A 26836-nucleotide genomic window follows, 5' to 3' on the forward strand; every position below is an offset into this window, starting at 1 on the left:
TAAAAATATATAGTTTATTGATTTTTTACAGAAAGGAAGAGAGAGGGAGAGAGTTAGAAACATCGATGAGAGAATCATCGATCAGCTGCCTCTTGCACACCCCCTACTGGGGATGTGCCCGCAACCAAGGTACATGCCCTTGACCGGAATCAAACCCAGGACCTTTCAGTCTGCAGGCTGATGCTCTATCCACTGAGCCAAACTGGTTTCGGCAATTTTATTGATTTTTTTACAGAGAGGAAGAGAGAGGGATAGAGAGTTAGAAACATTGATGAGAGAGAATCATCGATCAACTGCCTCAACATGGCCTTTTGATGGAAAGGAAGCATTATGCTCCCTCCCAGCCAGCAGGCCTGTCCTTCCTGGACAGGACCAGAGGTCACTCGGACTAAGTGACGATGGCTAGCTCACCAAAGAAGGGAGCAGTCCTTCACCTCCCAGCTGAGCTGGTAAGAAGCCAAGTGCCCTGGCTCAGGTTTAAAGGATTTTGTGTAACCAGTCAACTCTGAGCTATGACACAACCCAATGGTGTTCAGTAACCCACGGCACCTGAAGACCAATCTGCCAGGAGAGGACACGGTGGAACTGCCACTATTTCCCTCAGTACAAAAGCCCCTCCAGGACCCTTTGGTCATTACCAGCACTGGCTGGGTCTCCAAAGACTTTGCAGCTCATCTCTCTCCATCATGGCCACCAAGTTGGCGACATGTACATCGAAGGGATTTAGAGCTATATATTTAAGAGAAAAAGTTACACCGAAAAGTTAGTACTGAACGTTGACCTGCAATGCTGACTATGCAGCCTGGTTTAGAGACAGCATCAGAGGGAGTTCCGGCTCCATCTAAGTGAACAATTCTAACAATGCACGCACTGATCCCAGACCTGAGAAAGGGAGATAACTCACATCCCATCGCTGCGGTACAGGATGCAGTGTTGCCTAGAGGTACGCGGTTACAGGGTCACTATTGTAAGTCATGTTTGTTCCCAAAAGTTCATTTTTAGAGCCACACGACATCTGTTCTGTGTGCCAGGGAAACCTGCTAATTTCTTGTTCCTGATATTGTCATTTCCAACTGGTTTCTAAGACATCTCAAGGTTCGTGTTCTAAAAGAGACTTACCTGCAGGCTGTTGTTCAGCAAATCAAAATCACTGTATCTCCTAATAATCTGTAAGAGACAAGACAGTGATGTTTTAATTCAGCAAAGACCATCTCTTTTCATTTTCTTATTTAGTATTTATTGGCATCCTAGAGCCTGGGCACTGGCACTAAGGTCCTTAACTTACAGGCCCAGAAAACAGGCCTAGCAGTGTGCCCAAGCCGGCTGGGCCATGGCATACTGCCAGCCAAACTCAAAAGACGCCAACAGGTAAGAGACAGCGAGAATGTATCTTTTCAGGGCAAATCACCATTTAAATATCTTTCTTACTTACTAGGCACCTAGAAAGATGACTTAACGATTTACCAAAAAAAGAAAAAGTTTTATTGAACATAAAATCAAAATTAAGGAGGTGGACAGTTTTTAAGCCATTTCATCCTTGACTGGCTACAACTTACCCCAGTTAAGACCCCACCACCCCGAGACTGGTCCAGGCCTGCAGGCAGTGAGCCCCGCCCACACCTCTCGGATTCTCAGTCCCCCTATTGGCAGACAGCCCAGCTTCCACTGTCTATATCTTCTTTCTTAGTTATGCCGATGCCATTGATTAGGCCAGTGACTTTCCTTTTTCATCTCACAGCACACATAAACTAATTACTAAATTTCTGCAGCACACCAAAAAATATATATTTTGCAAATCTGACACAAAAAAAAGGTGTAATATTGATTCATTCACACCAGATGGCTATTGCTGTACTGACTGTTGTCAGAAGTCAGTGCCCCTTAAAGAATAATAGCCGAAACCAGTTTGGCTCAGTGGTAGAGTGTCGGTCTGTGGACTGAAAGGTCCCAGGTTCGATTCCGGTCAAGGGCATGTACCTTGGTTGCAGGCACATCCCCAGTAGGGGGTGTGCAAGAGGTAGCTGGTCAATGTTTCTCTCTCATTGATGTTTCTATCTCTCTATCTCTCTCCCTTTCTCTCTGGGCTAAATTAAAATAATGGATTATTTCCAATAAAATATATTTTAAAATAATAATAATAATAATAATATAAAATCAATAAAATAAAATAAAAATAAGTTAGTGCTCCTGACTAGTCAGGTATTGCATGTTTTAAAAATTCTTGTGGCAGCCAAAACCGGTTTGGCTCAGTGGATAGAGCATCAGCCTGCAGACTGAAAGGTCCCAGGCTGTACCAAGGTTGTACCTTGGTTGCGGGCACATCCCCAGTAGGGGGTGTGCAAGAGGCAGCTGATCGATGACTTTCTCTCATCGATATTTCTAACTCTATCCCTCTCTCTTTCTCTCTGTAAAAAAATCAATAATATATATATATATATATATATATATATATATATATATATATATTACTTAAGTAGAGAAGACTATTAAAAAAAAAAAAATCTTGTGGCACACCAGTTGAAAATCACTAGGTTAGGCCATAACCAAGTTCTACTAGCTCTTCAGGCTCTGGGAAATAAATTATTTTACTGTTGAATAGGTTGATTTCAACCATTATTGATGATTCTCAAATGTTAATGTGCAGAAGAATTACCTGGAGGTCCCCTAGGACCCTACCACCCAGAATTTAATTCAGTAGGTCTAGGGAATCAAACCTGTGTCCTTGGCGTATGGGACAACACTCAACCAACCGAGCCACACGAGCCAGGGCCCAGGAGAGGAATTTTAAATCAGTTAGTCTGGAATTGCCTGATCAACACTGGAGGTTATCTGCCTGGTAAGACTCAGCCTTCCCCTAAGAAAAGGTGTCCTTGCCTGAAATAATCCATTCTTTTAATTTAGCCCAGCCTCCTTCTGCTTGTAAGAACCTCCTGTTTTGTACAGCTCATCAGAGCACCTCTCTAGTTGTTAAGATGGGATGCTGCCCAGTTCATGAACCACTTAACAAAGCCAATTAGGATTCGAATTTACTCTGTGGAATTGTGTTCTTTAACAAAGGTAAGAGTCAAGCTGAGCTGTGAAAGATGAGGTAAGATAGGAGATGGGTAGATAATTATAATGATTAAAACAGGAAAGAAATGGCCTCCATACAGAATCCAGCCACCTCTGCAAGTCTATCGGAAAGACGTCTAGATCTACTCGGGACATTTTCTCTCGGAGCCACACCTACGAGGGAACCAGCACTAGAAATGCCCATAAGTGAACTCGGGAGTCCATGACATGCAGTGTCCAAACTGTATAATGTCTAGGGCACCGTGTCACCTGTCTACCTGGTGGACTGAACCCTAACTTCCCCACCCAAACCAAGGCTGCACAGGATGAGGTTTTAACTAGTAGGAACAAAACAAGTAGTCTACTTTGGGTCTAGCCAGAGGACAAAGTCCTAGATACGCTCCATGGTAACATCATATACAAACTAAACCAAATAACTAACAATAGAAAAGCCTTTTATAATATACGTCTAAAAGCTAAAGATCTAGGGGTGGACTAAAGGAGGTCAGGAGGGGAGGGAAGAGGACATAGGTAATACTTTCAACAACAAAGACTTTTTTTAAGCTAAAGATTTATATATAAAAAAAATAGGAGTTATATTTATGCATAAAAATTTAAAACATTTTTCTAATCACACACACACACACACACACACACACACACACACACACACAAATGCTTACCTGCCAGCTGTTTTCTACAGATATTCCTCTTTGTACCCGAATGATATACTCCTAAAAAAAACAAACAAACAAAAAAAAGAGCCTCATTTATAAGACACCCAAATCAGAAGATCAAAAATAAGTGAAAATATCAGATAGACTTCAAAGAAAATTACTAGAGACAGATAGGGGCATTATGTAAAGATAAAAGGATAATCTACCAGCAAAGACATGTCAATTTTAAATGTATATGCACCAAATACCAGAGATGCAAAATATGTAAAGCAAAAACTAAAAGAAATGAAGAAGAAACTGACAAATCCACGATTATAGTTGGAGATGTCAACACCCCTCTCTCAGCAATTGCTAGAACGACTAAACAAAAGACGAGTAAAAATACAGAGGAACTCAACAATACCATCAACTGACAGCTGACTTAGCGTTTTAGAACACGCCATCCAACAAGAGAACATACATTATTTTCAAGAGGATGTACAGATGGCAAATAAACACATGAAAATATGTTAAAGATTACTAGTTGTCAAGCAAATGCAAATTAAGACCACAATGAGATATCATTTTACACCTATCAGAATGGCTGAAACAAAAAATAATAACACCAAATGCTGGCTAGGACATAGAGAAACTGGATCACTCATACACTGTCTATGGGAATGTAAATAGTACAGCCACTCTGAAACACAGTTTGGTAGTTTCCTAAAAAATTAAACATGCAACTATCATACAACCCAGCAATTGCAACACTGGGCATTTAGCCCAGCAAAACAAAAATTTATGTTCATACAAAACTTGTACACGGATGTTCGTAGCAGCTTTATTTTAAGAGCCCCAAAGTAGAAACAAAACAGATGTCCTTTAACATGAAAGGTTAAACCTTGCTGCATCCAAAGCATGGAATACTACTCAGCAACAAAAAGAAATAAACTATTAATACATGCAACATCTTGATGAATCTCCAGAGAATTATGCTAAGTGAAAAAAGCCAATTCCAAAAGATTATAAGCTACAGATGGTCTCTAATTTATGATCTTTCTTTCTACTTTACAATGGTGTGAAAGCAATAAGCATTCAGTAGAAACCCTACTTCAAGCTATAAATGTTTATCTTTCCCTGGGCTAGCAATATGCATGTGATACTTTCTCATGATGCTTGTCGGCGGCTGTGAGTTCCCAGTCAGCCCCAGGATCACAGGGTAAATCACAGATACTCTATGTGTACTGTGCTGCCAGCCAGCGGTTTTTGAATACTGTGTTTGAGCATGTTTAAGGTACGCTAGGGAGAAGCTATGAGGTTAAGTGTATTAGAGGCATTTTCAACTTCTGATGTTTTCAACTTTGGATGGGTTTATCGGGATGTAATCTCATCAGAGGTCAAGATGCATCTGTGTGTGTGTGTGTGTGTGTGTGTGTGTGTGTGTGTGTATAATATATATATATATATATATTTGTCATTCATGAAATGACAAAATTATAGATATGGTGAACAGATCAGTGGTTGCCAAGAGTTAAGAATGGAATAGAAGGTTACAAGTGTACAAGTGGGGGGGGGGAAATGGGTGTGGCTATAGAAGTGTAACCACAAAAAAAAGCTTCATTTCCTTCATATGACCTTTTCTTCTTTCTTTCCTTTGGATTCAAATTGGCCCCATCCAGCATCCTGACTCACCTGCCTCCATGCATGTCCACTCCCTTAGTCATTAAGCCCTCGGGACAATGAGGTTATGCTCAGCATCAATAATCTTAGGAACAATATCACCTGTCTATTGACCCTCTGTCTATTAACAGAGTATCAGTCAAGCTAGCTATCACATCCAGGCTTCAGTTGTGTTTCAGTTCCAGATCCAGAAAAGCAGAACGAAATCAGATGACGTGACACCTTGGCTGACATCAGGACCAGATGCACTGACCAAGGAACCCCTGAACTCCTACCCTGGCACCCACCAATCAGTAGATACCACGACTCTAACTACCTTAGTCACCATGACTAATGATTTCCCCCCTGTATAATTTAGTATCCCCCGGAAGCCATCAGGAGCCAGGTCTTGGAGCATTAGCTCACCTGTAACTCTGGGTGTGGGCCACCTCCTAAAAATAACCCCTGACTTTCTCTGCTGCAAACTCCTGTTTGCGTCTCACTGGGCTTTGATGCATGCAGGCAAATGGACTCCTTTAGGTAATATTGTAGAAAGGCAAAATTAGGTGCCATGGTTTGAATGTTTATGTCCCCTAGACTTTAAACAATAACTGCCAAATATGATAGTATTAGGAGGTGGAGCCTTCGGGAGGTACTTACTAGTAGGCCATGAGAGTGAATCCTCATAATGGCATTACTGCCTTACCAAAGAGGCTCCAGAGGGGCCCCTTCCCCTTCCACTGGCAGGACACGAGCAGCTGCCAGCTGTGAACCAGGTAAAGGACCCTCACTACAAGGTGATTAGGCTGGAACCTTGATCTTGGACTTCTCGCATCCAGACTGCGATAAGTAAATTTCTGTTGTCCATAAGCAAGCCAGTTTATGATACAGTTATAGCAGCCTGATCAGACTAAGACACAGGGATGCTCAGATTGATGGTGAAGGAGAGCAGTTTGCCACCTACAATATGCCTCTTTTGGAATGTTGATTATTTTAGACTGGTTAATTTTAAAAACTAGAAGACAAGATAGAAGCTCTGAAAAGCCAAGTAGAAGTTACCCTCTGTAAAGCATACTCACAATAGGAAGGATGTTTCCCTCACTGTACAGCCTGCCTTCACTATCAATGGAGAAGGCATGGGCTTCAATCTATCACAATCTTACCCATGTATACTGAGTTTTCCTATAACCTTCCACAATTTATTCCCCCTACCCTCAATATCTTCTTTTGTCTTTCACTGAAGATGATATTTAAGGTGATGGCTTCAGTAGTTTTGGCAAATTACTCTGTATTCCTGGAATCTCAAAAAGTATAGTTATTAAACTTAAATTTTTTTTCTTGCTAATCTGTCTTATGTCAATTTATTGGGCCAGCCAAAAGAACCTTAGGGGGTACAGAGAATTTTTTCCTCCCTAACAATGGAAATTGTCTGTATCTTGATTGTACTGATGTTAATGCCCTAGTTGTTATATTATCTTACAACTCCAGTTTCATAAGATAAACCATTGAAAGTAATTGGGTAATAGATATATGCAATCTCTCTGAATTGTTTCTTACATCTGTATATGAATACATAATTATCTCAAAATGTTTAACCTTAAGTATTCAAAAATAAATGTGAAAGCAGTCAGAAGACTGAGATTCATGATTTTTAGGGTTGGAATTTTGCATTTTATATGCAGTCAGCTAGAAAAGCCCATGATTAAGAAAGCAAGTAAAGTCCGGCTGGTGTGGCTCAGTGGTTGAATGTTGACCCAGGAACCAAGAGATCTCGGATTCAATTCCCCATCAGGGCACATGCCCACGTTGAGGGCTCAATCCCCAGTAGGGAGCATCAGGAGACAGCCGATGGATGATTCTCTCTCATTGATTTCTCTCTCTCTCTTTCTCTCTCTCTCTCTCTCTCTCTCTCTCTCTCTCTCTCTCGCCCTCTCCCTTACTCTCTGAAATTACATATATATATATATATATATGTGTGTGTGTGTGTGTGTGTGTAAACATATGTGTGTATACATGTGTGTGTGTGTGTGTGTGTGTGTGTATATATATATATATATATATATATATATATATATATATATGAAATCAAGTAAAAAGTTGGAATAGATATGCAGTGATGGCATTTTCCAAAGAGATCAAATCTGGTGACCCCTCCAAAACCTGATTGATCGTTAAAATTTTCTGTCCCTGGATAGCAGGGAAGGGGGTGTTAAAAATACACATTCCCAGGCCTTGCATAGACTTCTGAATCAGAATCTCTAGATTAAAACCTAGGAATTAGAAGTTTTAAGAGCCTCTCCAGGTAATACTTAAATAAGCAAGAAGCACAGACCTAGTCCAGCCTTATGCTTATATACACAGGAGTTTATAATGTAGGTGCGGTAGACAGACAGATATAAGCTGAGCAAGGATGAAGGGCCAGGATTGAAGGTCACCAGGGCAGAAAGCCCCAGGGGCCTGGCAATGGGTAAAACCTGGAACACAAGGACCTCACCCCCAGGGTAACCCTTCCTCCCCTGGCATATCGCTGATCATGCATCTCGGACCCTCCCCTGGCATGATGCTCATGTGGGTTAGATCCCCAGAACAATATGATTCTCACACACATCAAACACATCTAGGCCTCCACTGTGTTTCCTAATCTAGGCCCAGAAAACCAACAAACCAGACAAGCGACACCATGGCTGACCTCAAGTCCAGCTGCACTGACTAATGACTCTCTGTCCTGGTTCCAACCCATCAGTGGAGACCACGACCTGAAAGGACACGCCTGGAAAACTGATGAATATTCTCCTGGGATCCTCCCAGGAGACCTCAGACAAATACCCTCCAGACGGAGGACTCAGTGTGGCTCTCTCCATAGAGCTCTCTCTTCTGAGCCTTTCCCCAGGCACATTTTCCTCGCATCTCTTTCTCCTAAACCCCAAAGGCCCTTTTTGCCTCTGTAACTTGTTTCCTGAGCCCATTTCTTCAATCTGTGACTTTCTACTTTTTGTTTGTTTGTTTGTTTTAATTTATTTCATTGTTGAAAGTATTACAGATGTCCCTCTTTGCCCCCAACCCGGCTCCTGCCCCCTCCCTAGACCTTCGTTGCACTGTTGTCTGTGTCCATATGTATATAAGTTTTTTGGTTAATCACTTCCTGTCCTGTCTCCCACTTCTGTGACTTCTAAATAAATTATTTCTTATAGGTTGAGCCTTGGCTCTTAATTCTTTCTTAGCCAGAACTCAAGTTTGGTCTGACCCCACTGGTCTAATACCTAGTGCTAGTTTTGCTGCCAACAGAGATATGGATTAAATCATATAAAGAATGTTAACATTTTCCCCTCAAATGCTCAAAATTCAATAAATGGTATTATTTAGGTACTATTCATAGTCACTACTCAATCAATACTTATCAACAGAGTACTCAACAAATCCTTTTTACTGAATTAATTCTAATTTAAGTAGTTTATTTAGAAAATAAAGCCAAATAAGCAGTGTTAACCTGGTAAGAGGATTTAAAAATAGATCTTACTATGCAATCATTCCATTCTGTTTATGTAGCAAAGGCTGCTACAGTCCATATAAGCAGGCATTTCTGCCTCCCCAGGAACATGCTAAGGATGATGCATTCAATAACATCCACTCAATTGTGAGTGAAGTGACCTGACAACATGCCTGGTTGGTTTCATGTGGGGTTATAAAATAAGAATTTCAAAACTGATTTGTGTAGTGTGGCAACTCTCTTAAGCAATATGCTAATGTACTTATTTCTGAATAAAGCCAAAATGCTAAAAACATCTAACATTCTTATATTTTTGGATCAGTCCTTTTGCTTGGAAATTTTCTCAGAATTGTCTTACTGGCAAATTTTCTGGGCTTTTACATTCTGATAGTAGAACTGAAATTGGCACATACAATTGAATAATTCTAAGCAACGACCCATAGACACGTTTTTCTGATGTCTAAAGTCGGGGGGAAATGTTAATTTTCAAAAGTCACTTGGAGCATCCACTGCTTCATTATGATCTACCAAAGAGGAAGTTTCAGGTTTGGGCCCGTGTTTGACAAAGATGTTGCTGCTACTGCAAACATCAGCTAGCACCTATCGTGTTCCAATCCCTGGTTCATGCTGGGGATTCACTCCAAACAACAAAGGTCTAGTCGACCATTGCTTCCCTGAGGACCTACCTGGTAGACACATAGTTTAGATTTTTCCTTTAAACTTGGGCATCAAATGGCACACGATGGTGTTTGGGAAAAGCCTTTGGCAGAAGGGAAGCGGTAGCTACAAAATAGGGCCTGGCTGGGTGCTGATGTCAGGCTGTAAGATCCCAAAATGACACACTGACTGATATTCCTGCCAAGACACTCTATGTTTAGGCCAGTGTTCTCCAAAAAGGGTGACTGCCCCCGGAGGACATCTGGCAGTGTTTGGAGACATCTTTGATTGTCACAGGGAAGGGAGGGGGTTGCTACTGGCATCTGGTAGACAGAGACCAGGAATGCTGCTGTTACCTACAAAGCACTAGACGGCCCTACAGCAGAGGGCTTCTGGCCCAAATGCCAATAGTGCAGAGGGTGAGAAACTCGGGGTCAGGAGCATTGAGAGCACGGGTCATCCTAGTCCATGGAGGCTTGGGATGCGGGATGCTGGATGGGGTTACTTCTGTCACCCTCTGCCCGAGGCCACCGCCCACAGGTACTCTGCGCACAAAAGCATTTGTAACATGTGCACATCCACTGAGAAGGGACACTCAGTTACCAGCGCCTCAAAGCACCACCCACTGTGTTCTCCTGTGAAGACACATTATAAAGAGGCTCCAGCCCGGGCCAGCTTTGCTCAGTGGATACAGCGTCAGCCCTGAAGGGTCCCAGGTTTGATTCGGGTCAAGGGTGAGTATTTCCGAGGCAGGCTCAATCCCCAGCCCCGTCAGGGTGTGTGTGGGAGGCAGCCAATTGATGTGTCTTTCTCACATTGATGTTTCTCTCTCCCTGCCTCTCCCTCTTCCTTCCATTCTCTCTAAAAATCAACAGAAAAGTGTCCTCGGGTGAGGATTAACCACAACAACAAAAAGAACGAGGCTCCAGCCCTGGCAGCACGGCTCAGTGGTTAGAGTGTCTCGCACCAAAGGGTCTTGAGTTCAATTCTGGATCAAAGGCGCGTACCTGCGTTTCAGGTTCCATCCCGGCAGGGCCAAGGCATGTGAAGGAGGCAACCCATCAATGTGTCTCTCTGACATTGATGTTTTTCTCTCTCTCCCCTCCACCCTGTCCCTCCCCGTGCCTCCTCCCACTCTCTAAAATCAATGGGGAAAATATCCTCCGGTGAGGATTAACACAACAGCAAAAAGAATGAGGCTCAGTGTAGTCTCCACCCTCCACCCATGCCACCTGCCATGTGGTTACAGGTGCAGAAAGACAATAGGAAATCAGATAAGGTGGTTCAGAAACAGCTTATTCCACTTCAGTGGGGCAAGTTCTTCCTTCACTATAAAACATTTAAATTATTTTAGTTTGTTTGATTCCACAGTCCAGCCTGACCAAAAACCAAAACACCCACAGCACCTTCACCTCAAATCTCCAACGCTACAAACTAAAAAACAGAGTGTGGCTGTCTAACACCGCGGCCAGGCTGTCGCTCTCATTAGCGCAGAGAGAAAGGTGCCCTGGGAGACCAGCAGAAGCCTACACTGGAAGCCCAGCCTCCACCTCCTGAGCCGGAGGCAGCAGCCAGAATCCTCCAGTGAATCACCCCAGCTTCGCCGCCCTCTGCTGCGGAGCAGGGCCTGTGAGTGCAGAACACGGAGGCCCAACAGGCATAGAAGGAGGGCTACCAGCCCCGCAGGGCAGCCCTGAGTCACACAGACCTATGCCTGCCCCCAAACGGTGCCATCTGTTGCCACTTCCCCAAAGGGCCTTCTTCCTGCTCCATCCCGGGACACCACACCCTTATCTTGGAGGGGCAGGGTGGCTGCTTGTCAAGCCCTAGCATGTGGGCATTTTGGCAAGTCAGTGTGGTCTGGTGCTGAGTTCTTCAAACTGGAACGGCAACAGGGCCATGTGACTTCTGACTTAAGAAAAAAAATTCATGGAAAGTGAGCGAGTGATTTTGTGCCAGGAATGTTACTAAGCTCCTTCTCAATAGTTCTCATTCAATTCTCACAGCTGCCTAGACGGCAGGCCAGCTCAGCTCTCAGCTCAGCCAGAGAAGGTGAGCTCTCCAAGGTCACACAGCTTGGAAGCAGCTGACTGGGGGCTGGAACCCAACTGCTGACTCTGAGACCATCCTACCTGCCAGTCATGGCGGGCAATCCTGTGCCCATGAAAAATGGGGGTCTTTACTACTCTGTGGAAGTCAGGTGGTTCACCTATAATGGTATAATTCTATGGACTCTTAACCCGAGACCCTGAGGGTAGAGCTGTGATGGCCATACCATTGATGAATGCTCTCAATCTAAGCCGTCTTCCAAGTAAGCATCCTTATTGGCATTTTGTGTCTCCTGAGTTTCCAAGAAAGATATTTAAGATTTCACTACACAGTGGCTGGCATTTAACGCTGCCTCCGTTTGGTGAGGTTTTAGGAAAGTCACGGAAGAACATTTATTTTGAATCTGTCTGGCTCCAAATTACTGCAGTGAGGCTACAAACACAGAGCACTCTGAAAGAAATGTGTTAGAAGAACTAAAGCCAAACTTACTCAAACCTTTAAGCCAGCCTAACCCACGTAATTCTTCTCTAACCCACGTAATTTCTCTCTTTCCTTTGGCACAGCGATCAGATTTACCCGGAGACTCGGAGTACCGAAAGAGGAGGAAGCTCTTCGGAGGCAGTTATACAGAACCTGCCAGTGTGCCCACATCTCTGCCTCTGAGCACAGGCTCCCCACTCACCTGCATTCTAGCATCACCAAGAGAACTTAAAAAAATTATTTCAATGTTTTCATTTTATTTTATTGCTCTCTCTATATTTTTTTATTGATTTCAGAGAAAAAGGGAGAGGGAGCGAAAGATAAAAACATCCACGATCGGCTGCCTCCTGCATGCCCCCTACTGGGGATTGAGACTGCAACCCGGCATGTGTCCTTGACTAGAATCAAACCCAAGACCCTTCAATCTGCAGGCTGACAATCTATCTACTGAGCCAGGCCAGCTAGGGCTTATTGCTTTTTAGAGAGAGAGAGAGAGAGAGAGAGGCATTGATGTGAGAAACATTGACTGGTTACCTCTAGGTATGTGCCCTAACCGGGAATTAAACCACAAACTTTTGGTGTACTGAACAATGCTCCAACCCACTGAGCAACCCAGCCAGGCCTAGAAAATTTTTAAAAGAAACCCACTTACACCCTACAGCCCAAGATTCTGAGTTAACTTGCCTAGGCTGAGGCACAGAGCTTAAACTTCCCCAGGTGAGTCTACCATGCTGCCAGGGGTGAGAATCACGGTTCTGAAACCTCTTAAATAGGAAGCAGCTTCACACTACAGAAATATAAACCTTCTCAAGAGAGGAAGGAAACAAATGAACCAGCACCCACCAAACCCGCCAGACCTCAGCCTCCTGCAGCCCCCTCCCCCTGCTCTTCTTGGCATAGCGAGTTAGCGAGTTCCTATCCCAAGCCCTCCAGGGCCCTGTAGTGGTGGCCTCAACAGACACCTCTCAACACCTGTCAACGGCCCTTTAGGTGAGCCCAAAGAGCCGTTACCCTCATTTATGGTGGGGATGTGGGTCTCTGAGAGGACGGTGCCTTGACTAGAGGGTGCTAGGGCTGGGGCTGGGCCAGGAGGGCAGATCTGTCTCCAGCGCCCACTCACTGACTACCCTCCTCTGGGTTCACCCCCAGCCTGCTTCCTGCTCCAAAAGCCCCGTAAAGAATGCCGAGCACAAGTGCCCTTGCTGCACCTCCAACTCTATGCTACTTCACTGCTCAGGAAGCTTCCAGGGACCCCACTGGCCGCAGGAGAAAACCCAACTCCCCTGCCTACCTGCCATGTTCTTCTACCGCCTGACCCTTTCTACCACTAGACTATCCTCTTTCTTTCTTTTTTTTAAAATATATTTTTATTGATTTTACACAGAGAGGAATTGAGAGGGATAGAGAGTTAGAAATGTCAATGAGAGAGAAACATTGACCAGCTGTCTCTTGCACACCCCCTATTGGGATGTGCCCGCAACCAAGGTACATGCCCTTGACCGGAATCAAACCTGGGACCTTTCAGTCCACAGGCCGACGCTCTATCCACTGAGCCAAACCGGTTTCGGCTATCCTCTTTCTTTGTACTTAAACCCTCCTCTACCCAGTCAGACCTTTTCTATCTAAACACTCTCAATGCCCTTGCTTTGCTGTTCTACCTATTCAAGACCTAATCAAACTTTTCATCATCTCAGTGCTATTTCTGCCCCAGGTCTGTCTGCTTAGGAATCTCTCCAACTGGATTAAGTTCTTCATGGGCTGGGATCACACATTTCTTTGTATTCCAAACCAACCAGCACAAGGTCAGGCCAATCGCAGGAGCACGGCAAGCACTCATTAATGACTGTTTGTTGACGGACGGCGTGCACCTCTGGCAACAAGGGAGCACAATGCCCCTTTCCATGTGCGCCTCCATCCGGGTAAAACAGCGCTCTCAAGAGAAGCTCCAGGGATCGCCCGAGCCCTCAGCCTAAATCAAATCCAAGCCCTCAGAGTCACCCAGCACACCCGCAGTGGCAGCATGGCCTGCAGGGCAGCAAGGTTTCGAAGGAAGCTCTCAGTTGCAGGACTTGTGCTCAGCTCACTGGCCACCTGCCTGGCTGCTTCTGGTCCTTAATATCGCACTTAGCATGCATGATGACGCCTGGATCTGCTAAACATTCAGTATTTATCAGTGTCTTATCAGCAGATTCTCAGTGCTGAAATGTACCTGTGCTTAACTTTCATTGCTGTTCAGTAATGCGCAAAACCTGTCCCCTAACCCCGCCCAAAACCAACAAAAACATTAAGGATAGTAAAGTCACCTGAAGAATCACCATTATCTTGGCCTACATCGTGGCAGGTGAGGGAAGCCAAGTGTATCTCCTTTTCGACTAAAATAAACTTCATTTGAAATCTAACTGTCGGGATCACAGAACCCTGTGCTTTAAGTTTATGCAAAACAAATTCTCCAGTTTCTAGTCTGTGCTCACCGAAGGGACAAGGAGCACAGCACAAGCATGCTTTGATTCCTGCAGGGCGACGCAGGGCCCTGTCCCCCTGGCTCAGTCCTCTCCCTTCTTCCGGCCTTTTGAAGTCAATGCTCTTCTCCGTGGGACAGGCTCCTGCCCTGCCGGGGGCTAGTCTCCACCCCGACTTCAAAGACAGCCCAGCCCAGCGAGGGAAACACTGCAAAGCAGCATCACAAACGCTTCTGACCTCGGACGTGACCACAGAATGGAGACAGCACTTGAAAGAGCAGTTCCTGTAGCATTCTGCAGTACAATGACCTTTAAATGACACCAAAGCAAATTACATAATTTGTAAGATGGGAACCCAGTATTCCTTCTTACAGCCAAGCAATAAAAGAAAAACCTTCGACCACAGGAGGTTCGATTACATAGTAATTAAGAATTAAATGGAATCTTCGCTTGTTCAATGATCCTCCCAACACCCTAAAAGTGCAGACACAGATGCAGTGAGCCACTCACCACGTATGTGATTGCTGAAAAAGGCAGCCGAACACACCAACTCCAATCGGGTTGGAAGGAATGCCTTTATGTGGGCTCTGGCAGCTCAGGTGGCCGGCGTCCCTTCCCCAGTGCCCTCAGCTGGCACCAGCCCCAGTACCTGCCAGGACTGAGTGCACCTCTCCTGGGGCCACCTCTCTACCCACCCCCATTTGCCACTGTCCCCAAGGCAGGCCCCCGGGAGCTTGAAGGAGGAGCTGGTCACTGTGTGCCCGTCACCCACAGCGTGCCCCCCTCCCCATACCATCTCACCAGTGCCCAGGGGATAGGGCACCAGCTTCCCACTGACAGAGGCCTGACTGTCTACAAAGCCATACCTTCCCGCAGGGCTGTGGGGACCATCGGATGAGATCGTGTATTTAGAGCAGCTGGCACGGAGGCCAGCTCTGTAACTTCTCTGCTAAGAAATCAGCAAACACCAGGTGTCTGCAGGGACTGCAGCGCGGATTTAACCAGCAAGCACAGGAGACAGCAGCAGCACTATAAAAAGTAGCCATTATTTTGAATATGGGAATCCATTTCATCCGTCTCTGCTTTCTAACAGGGAGTGCCACTCCTCCGGCCTCTACTGTCCCAGGCTCCGCACCACCCCTCAAAGTGGGCTCATTAAAAAGCCCGCCCCTCAAATAACCTGGGCATCAACAGAGGAACTGCAAGTTATTTATGCTTTATCCACTTAGTGGAAGAATAGGCAAGCCTGTAAGAAGGTGTTTTAAAAGAATTTTTTATTACGTGGGGAAAGGTGTTATGCTATCATGTTAAATATAACAAAAAGGATTTAAAAATTCTGTGATAACTTTGACAGGAAGAGGGAATTACATCAAATGGTAAGTTGTTGTCTCTGGAGGTAAAAATTATGTGTTGCTTAAATTCTCTTAATTGTTCTATATTTTTCAGGTTATTCTCAATGAGCATCTATTATTTTTCTAACCAGGAAAAACAAAGTTTTTAAAGAGTTCCTTGGTTTGCTACACATGTGATTTAAAACATGCTACTTCAGCCTGGCTGGCATGACTCAGTAGTTGAGCATCAACCTATGAACCAGGAGGTCAACTGTTCGATTCCCAGTCAGGGCACACGCCTGGGATGCAGGCTCAGTCCCCAGAGAGGGACTTGGAGGAGTCAGCCAATCAATGACGCTCATTGATATTTCTATCTCTCCCTCTCCCTTCCTCTCTGAAATCAATAAAAGTATTTTAAAAAAAAAAATAAAGATAAAGCACATTCCTTTAAGATAAGAGCTTCTGAGTGATAAGGACTGAGATGATCTGAGCTTGGTGAAGAGCACCGTGTTATCAATGACAAATGCAAACGATCAGCTTTCTTCCTTTGGTGCAGGAATTGTTTAGTCATTTTCCCACTCATCAGCACTTTTACTGGGGAGACCAGGAAACCAGGAAATGAAACTTAAGTAAATTAACCCTTCCACTGGCATCAGGGGGGGGGGGGGGTACACCATTTGGTGGCAGCCCTAGCTGGTTTCGCTCAGTGGATAGAGCGTTGTCCTGTGGATTGAAGGGTCCCAGGTTCGATTCCAGTCAAGGGCACATGCCCAGGTTGCAGGCTTGATCCCCAGTAGGGGGTGTGCAGGAGGCAGCCAATCAATGATTCTCTTTCATCATTTATGTTTCTATCTCTATCTCCCTCTCCCTTCCTCTCTGAAATCAATAAAAATACATTTTAAAAATTTGGTGGGAAAAAAGCTTGAAACTATGAGTTCAAGTCAAACGAGGGGATTCCCTACTGGTTTCAATAATCTATAGTAGAACCAGTCACCGTCACTAAGAATCACAGAGAGTCTACACATAAATTCATTCTATATAAGCTAAAAATGTCAGTGTTCTCCTGAGACTAGTTCCCATTCATAAGCAGCCACATGACTGTCTCTGTGCCTCGCTGACGTGTGTCCCCTCAGAGCTCACGGTAGGAACTGTTTGGGAGTACTTACTCCACGCCTTCAGCTTACTGCTTCTCCTAGCACTTCTCGGAGGTGTCACATATCTCTTTTACAAGGACCCCAAGGCTCAGGGTAAATGCCTTAAACAAGTATACTGGCTGAGTGATAACAATGGACTTCACCATGGGCCTGTGTGGCCCAGGGCACCGCAGTTCCTACATTTTGCGGCCACGGGCAGAATGCTCTCACATCATATACCCTCTCATCTTGATGAGCAAAGGTAAGCTAAACTGGCAGAACCAGTCCATCAAGTCAGCTGGAGAGAGTGAGGGGCGGATGCAGACAAGACTCCTTGGGGGAGAGGGGGGTGCGGAGTAATATGACCTAGCATAGCTGTGAGCTCTCAGAACCCCGCCCGGCTTAGTCCCCTGACTTCAACATGCCTGCACTTTGTAACCCGCCTCCTGCCACACGCACGCAGACTGCTGTCTGCAAACCTGGGCGGAATGTGACCTGGCCCTGCGTAGAAGCTGTTGCAATAAGGAAGCAATGCTCTCCTCGCCCTGTTAAATAAGCAGCGTGAGCATTAGGTGGGCTCTGAAGGAGCAGAAAGGAGCGTTTTTATATGAATGTGCCTGAAGGAGACATCAGGGCTATGGCAAACTCAGCAATCTGGATGGCAGTTCATCTCAGTTGTGCCAAAATGGAACAGACTCTTGGAGTAGGTTGTTTTGCTTCCACACCATGCTCCTGTTAAAATTTAACCACGGCTGCACAGTAAGTGAGCCTCCCTCCTGTGTTATTGTTAAAAGCCACGAGGCTCTGGTCTCAGGGGACGAAAAGCCCCACTGGGGGCAGGGCAAGCAGACCTAAGGCTGTGACGTCCAACACGGCAGCCACTATGAACATCTGGCTAGCACCACCAAGGGACTGAATTTTAAATTTTATTCACTTAAAGTAGTCTAGTGAGGACAGTACTCGACAGTGCAGTTATAGCTTCTTATTTGCAGATATAAACATAGATACTTTATATAAAAATGTAAGCATATTAAATACTGCTATGATTTGCTTTATTTCTTCTTAAAATAGCAAATGAATCTCTTTCTATACTAGTATGATTTTTCATGTCTGTATCTGTGCTGTCCCATATAGTTGCCAAAAGCTATAGAGCACTAGTCCAATTGAGAGATGTTGTAATTATAAAATATACATGATTACAAAAATTTTGTACAACATAGTGAGCATAAAACATATGAATAATTTTTAGATTAGCTACCTGTTGAAATGATAATATTTTGGACACAATAGGTTATATTATTTAAATTAATTTCACCTGTTTCTTTTTAATTTTTTAATGTAACCACATTAAATCCTAAATTATATAAGTGATTTGCATTATCCTAGGGCCTTCACTTTACGTAATGAATTAACTCCACTCCTACACAGTCAGGACGGGAGAACTGAGAAAATGGTCACCCAAGTCAGCGTCTGTGGGTCAGTGACAGTTTAGAACATGACGAACAACTAGAGGCTCTGGAAGGTGTTTCAGGATTTATGTGTTAATGCCAATAAGGTTTCTATTTTATTTCTACTTTTTTAAAAAAATCCATCAATAAAGTGATTTAAATATTTTCCCACTTTGCCCTTAGCTGGTTTGGCTCAGTGGACATAGAGTTGGCCTGAGGACTGAAGGGTCCCGGATTCAATTTCGGACAAGGACACATAACTCGGTTGCAGGCTCAATTCCCAGCCCTGGTCAGATGTTTGCAGGAGGCAACCAATCCGATGTCTCTCTGACTTTCTCCCACTCCCTTCCATTCTCTCTCTTAAAAAAAAAAAAAAAAAAAAAAATCAATGGAAAAATGTCCTTGGGTGAGGATTAGGAAATATTCTCTCCCTTTATCTGAGACTAAGCCTCATGTATGCACTCAGGAAGTTTGGGATGGGTCAGGGAGATCAAAAGAGCATGATCATGATTCAGTTGGTTTATCAGGGCTTTGACCATCACACAGCTTTTTAATTGCCTTTGCTCTTTGTCATATATGATTTCATTTACAACCACAATGGACCATGACTAAAGGCAGGCTTAAGGAATGCCAAAAGCAAAACATGAGTTAGTGAGAAGTTAGAAATATGAGTAGAATCATCGCCAAAGTGGTAATTCTGCAAATAGTCTGAAATGCTCTTTGTCAGTGCCTTAAGTTGTAGTCATCTTGTCACAATTCTTAATGTCTTTAATAATGCAAAAAAACCTTATAATTCAGACCCTACACATTAATAAAAGTTTTAACAATGCACTGGTCTGAATAAAATACTTTTTAGATTTAAAATAATTTCCTGGGGAGGAGGAAAGGGGGGACAGCGGGGGTTCAATCAGTATAACAATGAAAGGAGTTTGTAAGTTAAAGAGAAACAGGGGGCCTAGCTGGTGTTGCTCAGAGATTGAGCATTGACCTTTGAAACAGGAGGTCATGATTTGATTCCCGTCAGGGCACATGTCTGGGTTGCAGGGCTAGGTTCCCAGTGGGGGGCATGTAGGAGGCGGCTCATCAATGATTCTCTCTCATCATTGAGGTTTCTGCCATGTAGGAGGCGGCTCATCAATGATTCTCTCTCATCATTGAGGTTTCTGCCTCTCCCTTCCTCTCTGAAATCAATAATACACACACACACACACACATAGATATATATATATATACACATACATATATATATATATATATATATATATATATATATATATATATATATATATATATTAAACCCTCCTACAAAGGTGTGTCTGTGGTTCCCTGTCTTTGAACACATAAGAATTGGAGGCAAAGCAATGCGGACTTGGAGAAGTCTGGAGCCAGCTTGCTCCCTGCAGGCTCAAGATCAACCATCTCACATAGAAAGAAGGAAAAACAAACAAATAAATATGTCTTTTTTTTTTTAAGAAAAGAAAAATATGTCTTTTTTTAAAAGAAAAGAAAAACGTCTTTTTTTTTTTTTTTTTTTTTTTTTTTTAAAGAAAAGTATAACAGGGGTAATGTGGATTTAGAACATGTCCTCTGAAAGCCTTTCCTAATTCCCTGAACCTAGGGGGTCCTGGGTGGGGGGAGCTATCCCACAGTGCCTTCACTGCTCCCAGGCAGACCAGCAGCGCATTCAGTACCCTCCATCACCTCTGGTTCAGGTGTCTGCCACCTCTGTAAGCTCCCTGCTTTATTCACCTTCTATTGTAGCACACAGCACAGAGCCTGGCACACAGCACCCTCTTCACAGGTGCTTGCTAACGTTGCCAGCTCCTTAGAGGCTTTCTGCCACAGACACAGAGAAAACTGTCCAACCCCAGGGCACACACACGTCCACTTCGGGGAAAAGAAGTAGCTGGTCTACAGCGAACACCGTGCCTTTCCCAGGAAGCAGCATTCTGAAGGTGTCAGCCACCTCCCGGCCATGCCCTGTGTCCTGCTGGGTCCGTGGGTGCTGCCCAGCTGGCCCAATCCCTGGCCTGACACTGAAGGTCTAGTGTAAGCAGGCCCAATTCAGGCAAACAGGAAAGGGTGCATGCACGTACGTACCTGCGTGCGTGCGTGTGTGTGTGTGTGTGTGTGTGTGTGTTAAAGTGCAGTGAGTCCCTGCCCAGGAATCACTTGTCACCGGGAGGCGGAGAGGGAGGGCCGGCTCAAAGGCAGGCCCTGGATTGACCACTGCTTTTCTTTTCCCCTCGGCAGGTGGTCCTTAGATATTTTTACAAACAGGATTCTGCCATGCTGACACTCCATTCATCCCCTTCTCCTCCACCAGAAAAAAAGCTTCCACTGAACTAATGAGGAGAGAAATGACCTGTTTTTGATGAGCCATGTCAAAGAAATGTGGGCAGCCTTGTTTAGGTCTCACAGACAGAGGTGCTGTGATGGCAGGCGGAACCCTGGCCAGGGCTCAGGCACCCTGCTTCCCAGCACTCTGATGTCAGCTAGGCACGCACAGCTAGGCACTAGGCAAGCTGCCACCTATAGCAATTTTTCACCAACAGGACAGAATTCATCTGCTGTTCTAAGTATAGCATTTTCATCAAGTAGGGTATCTGTAGTTGTGTACACATTAAGATGCACTTATCTCACCAACAGAATAAGTAATTCTCCAAGTTTACAGTTCTTAATAGTAATTTTCCCAGCAGCGATCCAGAGCCTAAGAGCAGGTTTTAGGTCAGTGAGGTTCTGAGAGCTTACAGAAACATGTGTATACGAGTGTTCATGGAGAATTTGTCCCTCTGATAAGACCCCTAAAGGAGCAGATCTGAAGAGCTAAAGACCTTGTGCTTAGAATATATCCTGAGTTTAGCACCTTGCAACATTATAAAAACTTTCCAGGGTAAAGGTAAAGGGCTCAAGGTTCCTTTTCAGAGTAATAAAAAAGTTATAAAATTGATTATGGTAATAAAATACAGAACTCTGCGAATATACTAAAAGCCATTGAGGTGTTTATCTTAAATGGGTAACATGAATAGTATGTGCATTACACAAAGCTGTTAAAAAAAAAAAAAAACTTTCCAGGAAGAATTCCCCAAACTAACACGTTAATAAACAGAAGAGTACTCTCTCGGCCATCTGGATCGTCTGAAGACAGTAATGACAATGGAATTCCCTTTTGCTCTCAACTGCACCATGTTAGTAAGTAAGCAGGAAGCAACACGACAGCTGGATCTCCAGTCAGAAGCAGCCAGACCTTCCACGAATTCGGTAGTCAGCAAGATCAGCTGGAGACAAATGGTCACTCTGCACAAACTCTTCCCTCACTCTGCACAAACTCTTCCCCTCCTGCAGTCCAAGTATTTACCCACTAAGTGCTTGTCCCTGGTCCTTAGTCACAAGTGTTAAACTGAAATTATGTCTGTTATCTTCTCTGAAAAGAAGTCACACCTTCATTTCCCCCTTCCAAGCGCATCTCATTCATGAAAGAAGTCACTGACAAGGACTTCCTGGGTGAGAGGAAAAACAATGAGAAAGCCTACTGCTCTCCCTCCCACAACATCCCAAACAGGAAAGCACTTCTGAGTTCTAAAACAATGTTCGGGTCCAGGTCTCTCATGTTCAGGATGCCAAAGGCTGGAACGAACGTAAAGGAGCTTCATTTTTTTCTATTTTAATATATTTTTATTGATTTCAGAGAGGAAAGGAGAGGGAGAGAGAGAGATAGAAAACATCAATGATGAGAATCATTAATCGGCTGCCTCCTGCATGCCCAACAATGGGGGATCGAGCCCAAAATGTGGGCATGTGCCCTGACCGAAATCAAACCCTAATCCTCTGGTTCACAGGTCAATGCTTAACCATTGAGCCATGCAGCCAGACAAAGAGCTTCATTTCACGGGAAGTGCCAGAAACCTCTAGCAGCTTGAAAAAGAACCTGCCTGCAGTGGGTTTGTATTACTTGCTCTAAGCAATCTCATTTGGACCCTAAGTCAAAATTCTGTATTTTGGACAATCTCAAGATCACAATCCAGATGGAAGCTGTGTACACAGGGTGGCTGCTCCCGTGATTCCCCTAGGAACCAAGACATGTAACTACCTTCCACATGAAATAAACTTCAGCCCCAGAATCCCATATCTCCTACTACTAACGATAGTCAGCTTCTTGTGCGTATTCCTATCACATGAAGCCTGTCTAGTGTGATAACCCTCAGAAGACGTGATATGTGAGGATTAAGAATCACCAAGCCCTAAATCTGGCTGCAAAAAATTATCTTCTTCAATAGGAAGCAATTATTTACAATTTCTAATTGACCAGTTTCTAAAAGCTCGCAACTCGGTTTTCTGACTGCATCCATCCCAGGTTTAAAGGACAAATGAGGAAAATTACATAACCAAAGAGAAGACGATTGATTATCTTGCCAGAAAAGAACTATTATTATTTTATTATAATGTATGGAAGTGCTACAAGTTAACTCCCATACTATCTGCATCCAAACAAGATCACAATCCATATGGATTTTGTTTCCAAACATTTTAATTAAAGAAACAAACAAAAAAAAAACTTTAAAAGTATTCAGTATAAATTGGAATTCTAAAAAACTTCCAGATATTATCCCAAAGGGAAAGCCAGAAAGGTTCTGGTACTGAGCACTGGATCACCTTAAAATGTCAGGATCTGAGGACAACTGGCATCACATGTTGCATAGGTGCTGTGGACGAAAGGGGCCACATGCTGGCCTGACAAGCTCAGGGGAGGCCTGCATGGCGGTCTTGCAAAATCAGAGACCTAGAGTAATCACAAAGGATGATCTGAAACTAAACTTGAACTAAACGCAGTTATGGGGGGCATAGGTCCGTATCTTCACTGACAAGGTCAACCTTTACCTTAACTGAGCCCATCTGTCCTTTTGCACCTATGATAACACACCCTTGAAATGTCTGGGTAACTTGTAACTTCCCTTTTTCTGGAGCCCTTGGGGCACAACCTAATGTTGTGGGTGCCAGGACAGATGCCACAAATTCCTTCATTGTTACATGTTAATGGTTCCTGCACCTGCCTAAATATGTGTCTATCATTTTACCTTTTATTCAATCCCAGGGGTTCCTCCTCCTCCTCGGCCCCTCCGCTTTGCTTTCTCCTGCCTCTCTAGTCTATCATCAATGGATTTCATGTAACCTTTGATGGCAATGTATAAATATAGATGCAACCCTCCATTCTCCAGAGCATTTTCTCAATTCGTTGAGGTTCTGCTTCCTGGCATTTGTCGACAGTTTGGCTCAAATAAATTCACAAAAATTCTTTACAGTTTGAATGTTTTTAGGTTAACCGTATTCTGATAATGTATGAATAAAATTTTAAACACTATGAAAAAAGGTCACTGACTAAGAAGCTGAAGCTCAAAAAATCAAACCACAAGAGGAACTTCAAAACCACTGGTGCTGTGATAGATGAAGATCCTGGGTCACCTGCCGACGCTGTGTAAAATGGGAGACGAACAAAGCCCCAAAGAGCAGAAGCTGCCTGGTTCACCATCACCTGCCTGCAGTGGGTTTGTGTTACTTGCTCCAAACGGCCTCATTTGGACCCTAAATCAAAACTCTGCATTTTGGACAATCTCAAGATCACAATCCATATGTCTCCCACATGCGCCTGGCATGGTCTCGGTAGGCACTCACTACATTTTTATCAAATGGATGAGTATTGCGGAATAGATGAACAGTGCAGGAATGCAGTTTCTAAAGTCAAAGGTTCAAGTTGAGATCCATTTTCAGTAAAGATATTAACATGAAATCTTATCTGTTCCACAGATTTAGAATTTTTTCTGTTATGGCTTACGTATCACTAAAATTATCTTTTGGATCTCAAGAACAAAATGCACAAAACACAAAGAAAATAGGCCCCGATTCAGAGGAACCTCGGAGAAGAACATTTAAAAAGGAGAAAACTGAGACAGAGCTATCACACCACAGCACGCTAGCCAGCAAAAATCGGATGTGCCTCTTTGATAACAACCCTCCCCAAAACTGGCCATGTCCTCTGGTTTCTATTTCAGCTAAGTAGGCATTTTTTCAGTCAACCGGCTTTCAAAGTTTTCCTTTCCATGTAGCCAAGAACTTACAGATTTTCCTTGTCTTCTCTTAGTCCTCCCAGACTTTCCCACCATTTACCCACATGGCTTCTTACCAGAATTCCTTGTTTGGAAAGTCCTTCCTTTTCCTCCTAATGCTAAACACATCCTCTCTCCAATACTGTCCTTTCTGGTTTTACAGAACCTCCATTTCCTTGCGGCAGAGGCCTGGTCTATTTTCTGGCGCTAACTCACTGTGTTCCATAAAAGTAAAAATGAAATCATTCGAACCAGTCAGGCCCAGAATCACCCACCACCTTGAACCCTCCCTGCCAGTTGTTCACCCCAACACGCTTTCCTGGTGGTAACCATGTGCTCCCATCGTCCTTTTGGCAGCTCTACTTCTCACGTGACAAAATCTTTCCCTCTCCAGTCCATAAAGCCTGAATCATAGGTAACTTAAAACTTTCTGCTATAAATTCTTATTTCTCAAGGCTAATGAACCAAAGGAACAATGGTCAGAAATTAGTTGACTTGCAATACTAGCATCTTAATGTATTTAACCCTTTGCACACGTGTCACCAGGGAGTAAATAGACAGAAGAAGGAGTGCACTTTACAGACACTTCAGAAAGATTACTTCATTTGTTCATGGTAACAGCCTCGAGAGGCCAGTAGGGTAGGCATTTATTAACCTATTTACAGTTGACAAAACTAAACATCAAAAAGGTTAAGTGCCCGGCCGGCGTGGCTCAATGGTAGAGTTGTCAGCCTATGAACCAGGAGGTCACAGTTCGATTCCCGGTCAGGACACACACCCAGGTTGCAAGCTTGAACTCCAGTGTGGGGCATGCAAGAAGCAGCCGATCTATGATTCTCTCTCATCAGGGATGTTTCTCTCTTTCTCTCCCCCTCTCCCTTCCCCTCTGTAAAAAGGTTCTGACTCACCCAATCAATGTCACACGACTAGCAAGTGTCAGCCCAAACCCCTACCTACGAAGGTCTTGCCTCTTCCAACTCAAACATACTCTGTATGTTTCTGTCCTATAGCCACGGAGTGGCTTCCTAGAGACTCAGCATTTCAGAGAAGACGCCCCTCTGACTTCTGAGACACTGTCTCCCTTCTTCAGCTAACAAGCCAGAAAGCCATCTTCAACCTCCCCCCAGAAAACAATGCCTTTTTCTCCTATGCACCAGCCTCAACAACTAGTTTCCAAAATAATTCCCAACAGTTCCTGTTTTAGAGGGACTTACTCGGAAGGCACTAGTAGTCCAAAACACTTGCATCAGCATATGATTTTCTCAATAAAGTTCAGGGCTGATGCAACATTTCTCAGTCTCAGATTTTACAACTAAAATAACAAGAACACAGAGGAATAAAAAATCATGCAAGACAATGCTACATTTTCCCCCCACTCCAACACATCTGCTTCTATGAGTCTCCTGTGAGTCACTGTCATTTGTGTTCAGTCATCATTACAGGAACAGCCATTCTCTCTACCCTCAATTACTTTACTTTCTTCCTTAGAGAAAATCTCTGCAATAGAACAGGAATTCCATTATATCTCTTACCGCTTTGCTGAAGCACTGACCCCTTAACTTAGTGCCTCAGATACCATGTTGTCCCCATTTTCATCACAACCATTTTACACAAACAGAAGGGGCGGCCAAGTGAGGTTACAATTCATTTACTAATCATTCATCAAGCACAAATGAAATCCTCAGATGCCAGGGACTGAGACCAAAAAAAAAAAATGAGTAAGTATCCCTCCTGCCAAAATTGGTTTGGCTCAGTGGATGGAGCGTCAGCCTGAGGACTGAAGGGTCCTGGGTTTGATTCCGGCCAAGGGCATGTACCTTGGTTGCGGGCACATCCCCAGTAGGGGGCGTGCAAGAGGCAGCTGATCAATGACTCTCATCGATGTTTCTCTCTGTTTCTCTCTCCCTTCCTCTCTATAAAAAAATCAATAAAATATTTTTTTTAAAAAAAAGAAGAAGTAGTAGTATCTCTCCTCTCACAGCCTGGTAGGGCAGAAAACTAAAGTAGTAATTACAGACACTCTCCCCTTTCTTACCCCCAAGCCCCCACAGAAGACAAGAAAAGGTCTCCTCATCTAGATGCTAACATCTTTTTGGTGCCATGACTCAAAATTGTAGAAACCGTGTACCTACATCACCACGTCTGTGTGAAAATGATGTCACTTCTGGAATTCCAGTCCATCCCTACTTTAGAAGAAACAGCCAAAAACCTCTCTATTCCAGTCTCAAACCCCATTCCCTTGTCTCCCTTAGATCAGACACGAAGAGAGACGAGTCTAACATATACCATTATCAACAGGAGGCACTTACTGAAAGCAGACCATCC

General features: G+C 44.0%; 1 protein-coding gene and 1 non-coding gene across 14 annotated transcripts in view; one reads left to right on the forward strand and one right to left on the reverse strand.

Moving 5' to 3' along the window:
* The window catches only part of PXK (PX domain containing serine/threonine kinase like), a 73983-nt gene that overhangs the window by 44005 nt on the left and 3142 nt on the right, over positions 1–26836 (reverse strand). For 11 of the 13 annotated variants that reach the window (XM_036430695.2, XM_036430694.2, XM_036430692.2 and 8 more), the window contains exons 2-3: positions 3735–3785; positions 1120–1167 (exon numbers count right to left, since the gene is read on the reverse strand). In XM_036430695.2, the coding sequence (XP_036286588.1) occupies positions 1120–1167; positions 3735–3785 (99 nt within the window). Of the gene's footprint in view, positions 1–904; positions 1086–1119; positions 1168–3734; positions 3786–26836 lie in introns of those variants that run through there. The other 2 variants (XM_045579002.1, XM_036430701.2) reach the window with 2 other exon arrangements.
* On the forward strand, positions 19708–19838 carry LOC118715803. The gene has a single exon (XR_004986960.1). It is a non-coding gene; the product is annotated as a small nucleolar RNA SNORA38 (small nucleolar RNA).

Source organism: Pipistrellus kuhlii, unplaced genomic scaffold (assembly GCF_014108245.1).
Source record: "Pipistrellus kuhlii isolate mPipKuh1 unplaced genomic scaffold, mPipKuh1.p scaffold_m20_p_11, whole genome shotgun sequence".
Taxonomy (NCBI): Eukaryota; Metazoa; Chordata; class Mammalia; order Chiroptera; family Vespertilionidae; genus Pipistrellus; species Pipistrellus kuhlii.